This window comes from Ursus americanus, chromosome 7 (assembly GCF_024610735.1).
Source record: "Ursus americanus isolate L20-20 chromosome 7, mUrsAme1.1.p, whole genome shotgun sequence".
NCBI lineage: Eukaryota > Metazoa > Chordata > Mammalia > Carnivora > Ursidae > Ursus > Ursus americanus.
The window spans coordinates 7634335-7647335 of NC_142133.1; the positions used below are offsets into that span (position 1 = coordinate 7634335).

At 45.0% G+C, this 13001-nt stretch overlaps 1 protein-coding gene across 2 annotated transcripts in view; it reads right to left on the reverse strand.

Moving 5' to 3' along the window:
* The window catches only part of SLC9A2 (solute carrier family 9 member A2), a 95508-nt gene that overhangs the window by 43071 nt on the left and 39436 nt on the right, over nt 1-13001 (reverse strand). For both annotated transcript variants that reach the window (XM_087863241.1, XM_045771858.2), the window contains exon 3: nt 10912-11162. In XM_087863241.1, coding sequence (XP_087719367.1) covers nt 10912-11162 — 251 coding nt within the window. The remainder of the gene's footprint in view (nt 1-10911; nt 11163-13001) is intronic.

Genomic DNA, 13001 nt, shown 5'->3' on the forward strand with positions numbered 1-13001 from the left:
TTTTGAGAGAGAGCGAGAGAGTGCCAGCAGGGTGGAGGCAGGGGCAGAGGGAGAGAGGGAATCTTAAGGAGGCTCCACGTCCAGCACAGAGCCCGATACCGGGCTGGATCTCACAACCCATCCCTGATATCATGACCTGAGCCAAAATCAAGAGTTGGATGCTTAACCGACTGAGCCACCCAGGAGCCTCCAAGATTTGTTTTAAGAGAGGATCCAAGCATAAAAACGGAACCACCTTTCTTAAAATACCAAAAAAAAAAAAAAAGTAAACTTAAAACTATTATAAATGCCTGATTATTCATAAAGCCTTGTTCATTTCATGGATTTTCCACATCTTTTGGTCTCTTCTCCTTTAGAGGCTTTCAACTCAATTCAACTAATGTTTATAGGTCATTCACTGACACAGAGCAGTCATGATTTTGTGGAGAGAACACAAAATCACAATCCACTGTCAATAGTGTAATGACACACAAAGCATCAAGGGACCCACAGAGTCCACTGACTCGAGTGGAAGAGTGTTGGCAAAGACCTTGTGCTTCTTTTGTAAAAGTATGGCTTTTCTATAACTACTAGAAATCCTTGGAAAAATGCAAATGCCTGGGCCCCATCCCAGACCTATGGAATCAGAACCTCTGTCTGGGGCCTGGGGTTCTGTATATGTAAACAACATTTCTGGGTGATTCCTAAACACCGCCAAGGTCGAGGAAAGCAAGAGGGGTTATAGGCAGAGTTCAGGGGAGCAAGAGTGAATGAGGGAAAAGAGTTGAAACTTGAATCATTTTGTTAACAATTTTATTAAAGTCTGAAAAGAAGGGCCAACATGAGATGTGAGAACTGAATTATACTTTGCCACATATTTTCTCCTTCCCTTCTCCCCATTTCCATTCCTTGGTTCTGGGACCAGGTTCTATCTTCTCTTGCCTGGACACATTCCTTTCCTGGCATGTCTCCACCTAGGCACCTTCACCCTGTTGCCAGTGACTCTTCCCTCTCCTGCTGCCCAGACAGCGATTCCCCAGTCCCGGGGGTATCCAAAAAGCCTGAGGCCATGACTGCCAGCTGTTCCCCCAGAGTGCTATGGAAACACTATCAGTTTTCTGTGCGATGGCATAAGCAAGCTTTGGAAGCACTCCAATCTTCACTGAGAAACAGATACACAATGGTGTCACGTCTTGGCTCAAAGCTTCCTAAGTTCCCGACTGCCTACAGGACAGAACAGGACAAGACCAAGCGTCTACCACCTTTCTCACCACCCTGCGGTTTGGCACCCTGGAAGCAGCAGAGCTTTTCACCTTCAGCCTTCGGCCACAGGCCACCCTCGAGGCACAGTGCTCTTCTCTTCATCCCTGAAGCTTCGTCTCAGTCTATCACCAGTCCAACCCTCACTCTACTACAAAGTACTTAACTTTCCTTGATAACTTGTAGTCAACACAGACCGCGAGGCAGGTCTCACTCCAAGTAAATGTAACTTGACTGCCTTTTTCCAGTACTTCTCAGGCTGCGGGGCTTGTCACGTGACATAGTCTGATCCAATCACAGGTCTTCAAATCCCTGAGCCAATCACAATCCTTCCTTTGAAATTTCTTCTTGACCGGAGCTGGCAGAGTGGAACTCACTGTACTCTTTAGGGACAAGAATCACAGAGCTCTAAAGCCCAATCTGTCTGCGACCCTTGTCTGATGTTTCAGAGATGGCTGCGCTAACAGAAGGAAGCCATCGCAGAGAGGAGGATGAGACACACAGAGAGAGAAAGGGAGCTGGAAAATGCTCCTTTAAACAGGAAGCTCGGGACCAAGAGTAACCTAGTGATGCAATGACATAATCATTTCTACATAAACACAAAGAATAGTTAAGAAACAGTCAAAAGGGCAAAACAAGAGCAAAACCAGTATTATCCAGTTACTGGTTATTATCTAGAACCTCCGTTCTTCAAAGAGATCTCAGGGAAGGGTTTCTTAATTCAGAAGCAAACTGTTAAAGTTTCATGTAATTTATTTATTTATTTATTTATTTATTTATTTATTTATTTGTTTATTAAAGATTTTATTTATTTATTTATTTGACAGTGATAGAGACAGCCAGCGAGAGAGGGAACACAAGCAGGGGGAGTGGGAGAGGAAGAAGCAGGCTCATAGCGGAGGAGGCTGATGTGGGGCTCGATCCCATAACGCCGGGATCACGCCCTGAGCCGAAGGCAGACGCTTAACCGCTGTGCCACCCAGGCGCCCCTCATGTAATTTAAATTTAGCAGGCAAACACCAAATACGTTCCCTAGAATAAAAGTGCTTGAAAATGACACACTTAAGGAGACACCAAAGCCCTTCGGTAAGGAAGGCCCCAAATTATATCGTTTGATTCATTTGTTCTTAAAAAGAAATCCCTAAAATGCATTTCACAAAATGAAACACTCTTAGAGAGAGAAAAAGAGAGAGACAGAGACAGAGAGGGAGGAGGGGGGAGGGGCAGAGGGAAAGGGAGAAAGTGAATCTTAAGCAGGCTCCATGCTAGGCACAGAGCCCAACCTGGGGCTCGATCTCACGACCCTGAGATCATGACCTGAGCTGAAATCAAGAGTCGAACACTAAACTGACTGAGCCACCCAGGTGCCCCAAAATGAAACTCTCTTATGGAGGCATTTATTTTGACAGCTCTTTTTAATTTTTATACTGTTTACAGGAACTACTACAAAATATCCTATATGCTATTTCCTGCATTCTTACCATACCTGGAAATACCTAATTACCAACTGTATGACTGAATCACATACCACTCATGTAGTTGAGAATTCATGGACCGTATGAATGATAGTCCCCATTCAGATGATTATGACAATGTTTTTAATGTTCTTTTACTTATAAGAAGATGAGGCACGAAAATATATTATTTTGAACACTGAATAATTTCAGTTTGTGAAAAATATAAACTACCCAACCCCAGAGAATCTGTTTTAGTGGACTTTGCTCATTCCTACACTATGACAACTTTTTCTCAGGGAGAGTCCTGTCCCTCAGCCAGGTTTTAAAGGGTTTAAATCAAAACCCCTGAATGTGGATCTGGGGTAATGTTTTTCCTTTGTTCTGGTGGCTTCTGCCCTTCCCTTCATTGATTCTTCCCTTGCTTTCCAGCCTCCCCTACTCTGAAAGAAATATTCTTTATAAACAGCATGATTAACATGGATGAAGGGAATGCATTTCTGTTCTGATTTTTTCTCCATTTTTCATGCCCTGATTTTTTTCTTTTACTTCACCAGAGGGAAGAAAATGTATTTCAACAAGTCTTCAAATATCCAAATAGCAGAAACCTAATGGTGAGCACTAGAGAACAATGCTCATAGAAATATAATACAAGCCGTATTTGTATTTTTAAACTTCCTACTAGTCATGATTAAAAGTGTAAAAAGAAACTGCCGAGTTTAATTTTCATAATATATTCATTTAACTCAAGAAAGCTAATATATTGTCAGGACAACATAGAATCAATATTAAAATCATTAATGGGAGTTTCTACAGTCTTTTTCTACTAAATCTTAAAAATCTGATGTGTATTGTAAACTTAGAGTGCCTTTCAATTTAGACTAGCCACATTTTAAGTACTCAAAAACTCCATGTTGATGGTCACCATGCTGGACAGCACCCAGGGAAAAAGTGACAGGCCACTGGTTTTGCTCCTTCTTCAGAAAACCCAAGCAAATGCTAACGTTCATCAACTGAACCTATTTAATTAAACAGTTAAACCATAAAAATAAATACAAGTAATTTCATGAATCACTTATACTACTCTGGACAAGCACTGCACGATCTCACTCCTGTGGGGGATCTAAAAAAACGAAGTCATGGGGCACCTGGGTGGCTCAGTCGGTTAAATGTCTGCCTTCAGTTTGGGTCATGATCCCAGGGTCCTGGGATTGAGCCTTGCACTGAGCCTTACTCAGTGGGGAACCTGCTTCTCCCTCTCCCTCTGCCTGCCGCTCTCCCTGCTTATGCGCGCTCTCTCTCTCTCAAATAAAAAAAAAGACCTTTAAAAAAACCCACCAAAGTCATAGGGGCACCTGGGTGGCTCAGTCGATGAAGCGTCCAACTCTTGGTGTTGGCTCATGTCATGATCTCGGGGTCATGAGACTGAGCCCCGTGTCAGGCTCCACGCTCAGTGCAGAGTCTGCTTGTCCCTCTCCCTCTGTTCCTCCCCCTGCTCTTTCTCTCTCTCAAGTAAATAAATTAAATTTTTAAAAGAAAAGAAAACAAAGTCATAGAAACAGAGAGTAGACTGGTAGTTATCAGGGGCAGAGAGCAGGGGAGGCTCGTAGAGGGGAGCGGGGGAGGTAAATGGGTAAAGGTGGCCAAGTGTATGAGCTTCCCCTGTAAGATGAATAAATTATGGGATTTAATGTACATTACGGTGACTATAGTCCATAATATGGTATTGCATACTTGAAAGTTGCTAAGAGAATAGATCTTAAAAGTTCTCACCACACACACACACACACACACACACACGGGTCACTACGTGAGGTGATGGATATGTTAACTAATCTAATTATGATAATCATTTTGCAGTATATACATATATTAAGTCACCATGTTGTACAACTTAAACTTACACATGTCAATTATACGGGCGCCTGGGTAGCGCAGTCGTTAAGCGTCTGCCTTCGGCTCAGGGCGTGATCCCGACGATCTGGGATCGAGCCCCACATCAGGCTCCTCCGCTATGAGCCTGCTTCTTCCTCTCCCACTCCCCCGGCTTGTGTTCCCTCTCTCGCTGGCTGCCTCTATCTCTGTCAAATAAATAAATAAAATCTTTAAAAAAAAAAAAACTTACACATGTCAATTATAACGCTAGGGGGTCAAGTTTATAATTTCAAATTCCCTTCCGCCTTTTCTAGTTTTACCTTGCAATTCAGGCAAAGTTGTACAAAAGGTAATAAAAGACATGTGAGTGGTAATAAACAATAATAAGCTTTTAATTTGTTTGTTTTTACTGTTTCCTGAATGTGCCCAGAAAATGAAGGGAGATATGATTTATTTTCTCATTATTTAACTAATTTCCTGCCTCATTTTACTCTATCCTCCCAAACGCCCACGATTTAGCCTTTGTGTCTGAGGTGGTCGTATGAGATTTTAAAGAGGTCAGTTTGGCCAGCCAGAGTCATAAGTGAAGGAATACACCAAAATCAAAAGTAAAGCTCTGATTTGCCAAGGCAATAGAAGGTATAATGGGCCAATGAAAAGAGCAGAGGTCACAGAACCAGAGATCTAAGGCTACCATCCTGGTCCCCTCTGTCCTCCCCTCCGAACTCTCTACTCTCCCTGCTCTTCTTCATAATCCAAAGGGTTGCCATTGAGGGTCAAGTGGCACCGTGTGTTCGAAGGTGTGTTATAAATATGATGCTGTTTCTGAGGGTAGAGCATGATGGGGTGTGGATTAACACAGCACAACAGCAAAGTACAGGCTGAGCTTCTTCCCACTTCACCTCCACTCCCACTCCACTCTCTCCTTCCCCCAATAAAGGAGCCCCCATTACCAATGCCATGTGCTGCTCTTGAGAAAACAGACCCTGTCACCTGGAGCAATGAAGGATATTAGGGCTGAAGGCTCTTCCTCAAAGTGTGTTCACTGAAACCCCAAGCGTTAAAGTCTAAATACTTTTCACTTCAGTAGGTTAGATGGGTAGGTGTGTTTTTTTGGAATGAGGACATGGCAAATGTAACCAAGGATGGATGCTTGTTAACTATGTATAAAGATTTGTATCGTAGGCCTGATTATTCAGCTGAGAGATGGTTTGTGTAAATTTGAGGTATAGATTAGAGCCCTAGGACAAGAATTAAAAGTTGCTTGGGTTTCTGTTGTTGTTGTTTTAGGCTCATTCACAATCACCCATGTGTTAAGTGTTGCTATCTGTCATGAACCTGCCAATTTGTACATGGCAAACAGCTGACATCATACAAAAAACTAAGATACACTGGACTGTCCCTGATGAATCTGAAATGAGTGCTGAAGAAGGGTGGTGGCCGACATCACCAATGCCTCATTCTTACTGTGCAGCCCATGTCAGGTGGGCACTGCCCTTTAGAGCAGTGCTGATAGCAGTGAGGCATTTTGGAGACTCAGAGGGAAGCCTGTCATAGAGGCCAGAGCTGGCACCTGCCTTAGAAACTGTTAGAAGCTTTGTTAGTTACATTTTGGATCTTTGTAATAATTGATATAGAACAGAGTACCTTTCTGTTCATTTGGCTGATGCTGTTAGAAATAAGATTATACCTTGCTTATTTAGATTAAGTTTCTGTCCATCTCTATGCCCCAGAATGTTAGAATGTTACAGGCTCTAAAGAGCTAGAGGAAAACAGAGCTTAGGCAGGAAGGAGGTGGAAGTACGCGTTGCAATACGCGTGCGTGGAAGCCACACGGCACCAGGACCTGGGCCCATCCCTTAGAGCATCTCCCACGCATTCTTTACCTGTCCTGCTTCACGACCTCCAGCTGGCCTGCACTGAAGCTAACGACTGACTTTCGAGCGTTGGCTGCAGGATAAGCCAATTCTTATACACCACACACAGTCCTTAAAGGCCATTTCTTCTTTGCATGTGTGCGGGGGAAAGTATGCGTGTTGCAGACGGGAGTGTATTTGAAGTTTGAAGTTCACACTAGAAATAAGATGTGATCTGCTTGCTATCTGTTTAGACAGGCTTTAAGATCAACTGGATTTGCACGGAGGCCAAGCCAGCGAGTGCGTAATAGCCGACAACTTGCGGGCAGACAAGTATTTATCCAGATTGCATTATCCAGATCGATTTGTTAAAGCTCCAGATCACATTATTACATTAAGAAAAATGTTCAGTAAACATGAGATGGGTCAGGGAAAAAATGAATAAAAGAAGCCTGTCTTACACATACACACATGTAAATATACATATATCTGTACATACATAAGATGCTCTGTATAAGGTTTTATGAATGTCCTGCAATGTCACGTGTTCATTTTTTTTCCGTATTTGGAGAAGACCAGAACATGTGAACATTCTGGCAGTCCAGTGATTTCATTTGACTCTATCCTAAAGATATGGTCTCCTGAATGCTACCAATGGTGGGCCAATCAAGAGGAATCAGGAGAGAATCTTCAAAATGGCAAACAAAGGCACGTTTTCCTATCTTTCTCAAAGTTTGAAATAGGTGACAATTACGGGGACTCGTCGGTGTTTAATCTCTGAGCCTTTTTCTGAAACTGAGAGTCAGATGCTCAACCCACTGAGTCACCCAGGTGCCCCTCCAAATAGCTTTTAGAAGGCAGAGGAGAAGAAAGCAGATAGAACGCCACCTCGTATTAGTTCCCTTACTTGTTGTCAGTGAAAGTGACATGGCACCACAATTCCATCACACAAAACAAACAGCTGCAAGAGGGGCTTTGTCAGTGTCCGAGGTACATCACTTCCAACATCTCTGCAAAGAAACCAAGATGCTGAAATCCTGCCCAGAGCTTTCCCACCTAAAGGACTGACTACATTTGGTACCCAGACCCAACTCTTCCATTCTGCGGAAGGATGTTTCTTTTTAACCAGACTTTCGTGTTAACTTCCTGCTCATCGAGTGATCTCAACCTAGGACAGGCTGCCTCAGAGCCTGCCCAAGACAAAGCTGAGGCACAGAGGGTTGTAGGATCTGAAAGGCAATCAAAGGGGAGGGGAGAGGAAGGAGAGATGGGTGGAAGGAAAGAGGAGAGGGAGACAGGAGGAGAGCCGGCAAAACTCACGCAGGACGGTGTCACGTCACTGCACCGTTCTACGGATACTGAGGGCGGCTCTAACCTTCCTGCTCCCTGGCTGCCTAACCTCAGTGCCTCTTTTCCTTTCTGTGTGGCCGCCCACTTCTCTTAAACAAACAAGGCAAATTACTGAGCATGCTTGGCACGTCATATGCCTTCCCTCCCATTAACCCTAAAATTTGTTTTTAAGTGGCAAAAGAGTGTAATTAGCATGAAGTATGAAAGGAATTCCTAAACTCGGTGCAATTTAAATACGGAAAAAATCACTAGTTCTATAAAAGAAGTGCACATGGGTGTGCAATTTTAATTGCATCATTATAGTGGGTCCTCTAGACCAACATCCCAAGGTAAGGACGGTACTTGCTATGTGGAGCGCACATGGCGCACTTTTCAAAGGGGGAGGGGTCACGCGCATCCATGATGTGCACCATACAGAAGCATCCATCACACGTGGGTGGGTTCTGAATCGCATACAAATCACCACACATTAGGAAACAGGGTCTTACTTCTGAGAACAAACACACTCCAACGTCAACCTGCCCCTGCACTGTCTATCATAGAGCAATGGTGTGCACGGTCATTCCAATTCCAACGTCAACCTGCCCCTGCATTGGCTATCATAGAGTAATGGTGTGCACGGTCATTCCAATGTCAATCTGTCCCCGCACTGGCTATCATAAGGCAATGGTGTGCACGGTCATTCCAACGTCAACCTGCCCCTGCATTGGCTATCATAGGGCAATGGTGTGCACGGTCATTCCAACGTCAACCTGTCCCTGCATTGGCTATCATAGGGCAATGGTGTGCACGGTCATTCCAACGTCAACCTGTCCCTGCATTGGCTATCATAAGGCAATGGTGTGCATGGTCATTCCAACGTCAACCTGTCCCTGCACTGGCTATCATAAGGTAATGGTGTGCACGGTCATTCCAACGTCAACCTGCCCCTGCATTGGCTATCATAGGACAATGGTGTGCAGGTCATTCCAATGTCAACCTGTCCCTGCATTGGCTATCGTAAGGCAATGGTGTGCACGGTCATTCCAACGTCAACCTGTCTCTGCATTGGCTATCATAGGGCAATGGTGTGCATGGTCATTCCAACGTCAACCTGTCCCTGCATTGGCTATCATAGGGCAATGGTGTGCATGGTCATTCCAACGTCAATCTGTCTCTGCATTGGCTATCATAGGACAATGGTGTGCACGGTCATTCCAACGTCAATCTGTCCCTGCATTGGCTATCATAAGGTAATGGTGTGCATGGTCATTCCAGAGCCAGAAATGTTTAAACCTCCTATATTATCTTATTTAAGAGCTAATTTATGATTTTAGCACACTCTGTGCAATGACATTAGTCTAAATGTAATAAAGGACCTTTCTGGGCACTAAGCTGTAAAATAAACACTTACTTTGAAGCTGGAAACAGAGGTTATGTTTTTCTTCCACCAACAAACCACACAGAGAATTACCTGTGCTTTTTGCCAGGAATACGGTGTCCTCTTTGTCCCTTATTTCCTAATTCCCAGAGCAAGGAAACCCATAATCCTGTCTTCACAGGGGATCAGGGCCTTGATGCAGCACCGACTCCCACCTCACGGACATTTCTAAGCAGGACGCACCGACAACCGCCACCCCTTCCAGCACTTTAACTATCCCCCCGGATTCTGGATCTTCCCATCCCAGTTCCTGCCCCTGAACACCAGGCCAATCAACAAACATACTGAAACAACTGTGTGGGCGTTCTAGAACTTTTCCTCATGCACGTGGTCGGAAGAGATTCAAGGCTCTTCCCCCAACTGCTGTTAGAATATTGCTGGAACACCAGACACAGAGTCCTACCCCCATCATTCTTGAGAGACCTTGTAACTCGCTGATCACACACTTTCAATGACACTGGTCAAAGAACAGCGAGGAAACTGGAAGTCATACAGATGATATGAATAGCAACCAGGAAGATACAGAACATCTCATTACTGGGTCAAACCGGATTAATATGTTGCTTTATTTAGGTTCCCCGTGAAACAGAAAACCACACAACCTTTAACTCATGGCTTGCATTATAATGGGTCCCACTCTCCTCGGGGAGAGGCACCGGACCTCCCCCACCACAAGTCTAATCTGCTCCCGATACAAAAGCGGTGACATGAGGTGAAAAACAAATAGTCCTTAATCAAAGCAACACCTGAATCAGGCTGCACGAGAAAACCTCAAGAACCAGACCTATGTTACCACACCACAACGTGAAATGTCGCGGGCCCTCGCATAGAGCCCAGCACCTATCAACCTGTAAATAAGTGTCTGTCAAAATGAAAACTTATAAAGGCTTTCCGTTACTAAGTATTTCTCACCAGCCCTATACGGGGTGTGACCATAATAAAACAGGCTTGTTTTTGGACGCTGGGTTACAAGAACATCCGCGCCCAATAAGGAGCCTCCTTCTAAGTGACCTTCAGAAGCTAGGATCAGATCCAAAGCATCCCCCTTCAGCCCATCTGCAGAATGTCTTGAGGACGTCCTTCCAAATCTGTTAGTGAATGATATGCTCTAACCGTATATGTAACAAAGAATGTCTTGCTTTAGACATTTCATGCTTCATAATCATGCTGCTTTATTTAAAAAACTAAGTCAGAATGACATGATGACAGGCCTTACTCATTGCATTTTGCTTTGAATGGCTTAATGCCATTACTTCAAATCAAATCGAGCATACCCAGTGAAGGTTCCCTACCACGAATGTCATTCCAATGAATACCCGTCAGCAGTTCCAGAACTCCAGCTGCACTTTAGGTGAGATGACCTTGCTGGAGTCGGTACAGAGCCTCCCACACGGACTACCCTGAGTGGGCATCGAACTCAGAAAATTCTTGGTGCCTGACAATCGACCCCAACAGTTTACTGTCATATTTCATACGAGACCCCAGAGATGATTCTTTAGTTTTCCATTCTAGCACCAGATCGCTTTAGTATAAATTTGGCTGAATGTCTTCACTTCTTTCAAATGAAGAGTCAGGAAAATCCATTTTTAATTTCTCTGAGAAGTCAAGGAAACCTCTTTTATGAAACTGATGCGACCTTCGCATCTTGGCTTAGAATACACAAACCGAATGAAATGTCCTCACAAGAAGTGCTTTTAACAAACAGGTGAATACTTACGCCATGATACCTGAGAGGTGAAACATTTCGGCTGTTATGTAGGACAAATAACTGTACAGGAAGACAAAGAGTGGCTCAATCACTCGGATGTTATGCGTGAACCGCGTAGTAAATGCCGCTATAAATCCCAGGAAGATGCCAATGAGCACCCCGCCAATTGCCACAACAAAGAAGTTTGCAATTCCAGCAAACACGTCAATGGTCTCGATGGTCTTCATCTGGCAAAAAGACTTGAACAAGTTGTACAGGACCTGTGGGAGAAAGAGAGGGCATGGTCAAGACCCCTTCCAGCGTCCCTGTTTTCACTGCGGCCACAGAAAAATCCACCCGGTCTCCTAACAAAGACATTTCTTCTGGGCCCCCAAGCTGATGACCAGTGGCAATAGCTGTCTTGCTCCTTCTCAGGTTTTAATATGATATTGAATAGCTTTGAACAAAAAGCGACGAGAAACGTGGGGCATCCAGAAAGCTCTTTCTGAAAGCGAGGGAGAGGAGGCTTCACGATTATGATGCCACTTACTCCTGAAACGTTATTTTTAAGATACCATCTAAAAGATAACCTTAAAAGACAGGCCCTGCTTGTGTTACCGACGCTGGGGAAGGAGGAGGTCCCAGAGAGAGCTGGGGCGTGCCGCTGGGACGTCAGTTACTTTGCAAGGCTCTCTGCTGGGGTCGTGCCATGGAAAGGGGCCCCATCAGCACAGGTAACCCACCCGAAGTTATCTTCCTCCCAGGGCACTGAGGCCCTCCCCCTTCCCCCCAGCCCCCCCACACATCTGCTACTACATGAGACCTGAAGGAACTTCCTTAAAGCAAAGAGGCAGCCACCTGTGTTGTGTGTGTGCGTGCGTGTGTGTGTGTTGTGTGTATATGTGCTGCAATTTCATACGTATGTTGTCCCTTTTCTAAAGGAATGAGCCCCCACGACTGCTTGGTTTCTGAAACAGCCACACAGTCTTCTCATAATCTTAGTTTAATTAAGCTCCAAAAAATGCTCGGCACTCTACGTCTGCTGGGAATCTGCTTGCAAATGGGTTTCTAAGGACCCCTAGGCCCAGTGAGACAGGAGTGATGGCTGGTTCCCTACCACATTTTTCACAAAGCCAGCAAGGAAACTAGGAGTCCAGCAGGTGCCCTGCTTCTTCTCACTGTGTTATTTACAGCCAGAAGGTCCAGGAAAGCTGGCTGTCAGGACACTGGGATGAAGGCCTTTTACGGTACAGGCCATGCTATGCCCTTATTTGGTTTCTGAGAAGCTAAAACTGAACCCCTTTGTCCATGGTCACACAAAATGTCAGATGTGATACGAGAATCCGGGTTTCCTGACCTTCTGGGTAAATTTTTCAAGGTTCAAGCATGGAGAGTGAGTCAGGTTCTGAGCCTACTAGCCAGTGTGGGATCTGGCGAAAGTCGACTGCTCTCTTGGCCTCCCTGAAGGTCTGTCAGAGCCCACAACCCCTGCCGGTTTTGTGTCATTTTTCCCTCTTTTCTGCTGGATCGTAAATTCCTTGTGGTCAAGGTTCATTCCTTATTATGATGTGCTTTTTCCATGCTGCCTGGGAGAAGACAATAAAGGTCTGCTGGCTTTAAAGAAAGCAGTGGATTAGGACTGAGAAATGAATGAGCTTTTCTTTTCTCATAATCGTAGGATGACATTCAAGAGCATTTGGTCTTGTATCACCAGGAGATGACTTGAGTAAGAAGGGGGGGGGGGAAGCAATTCCTTGTCCTGAGGATTTAGATATGTGGAGAGTACCATCATTTGCTAGAAAAGAAACCGAGTTCCAGCAGCAGCCGCTTCCCACTTCCAACCAGAGGCCTGCTGCACGAGGGACTCCGTCAGCAGCCACACGCCGCAGTCGCTTCCGGAGATGGCACCAGAGATGTGCTATATATACCCCTTGTCTCCAAAGAGCCAAGGCCGAAGACGGACGGTCACCTGCTGCCAGAGGAGAAGCAGGCCTCCCCGCCAGCCTCTCTGCACAGACAGCCTCCCTCCCCCCAGGCCACTTGGTCACTGCAGTTCTGTCCCTAGACTCCCAGGCTTCTGCCCTCCCTGACTCCTGCCTACAGCAGCAAATCTCAGCTCG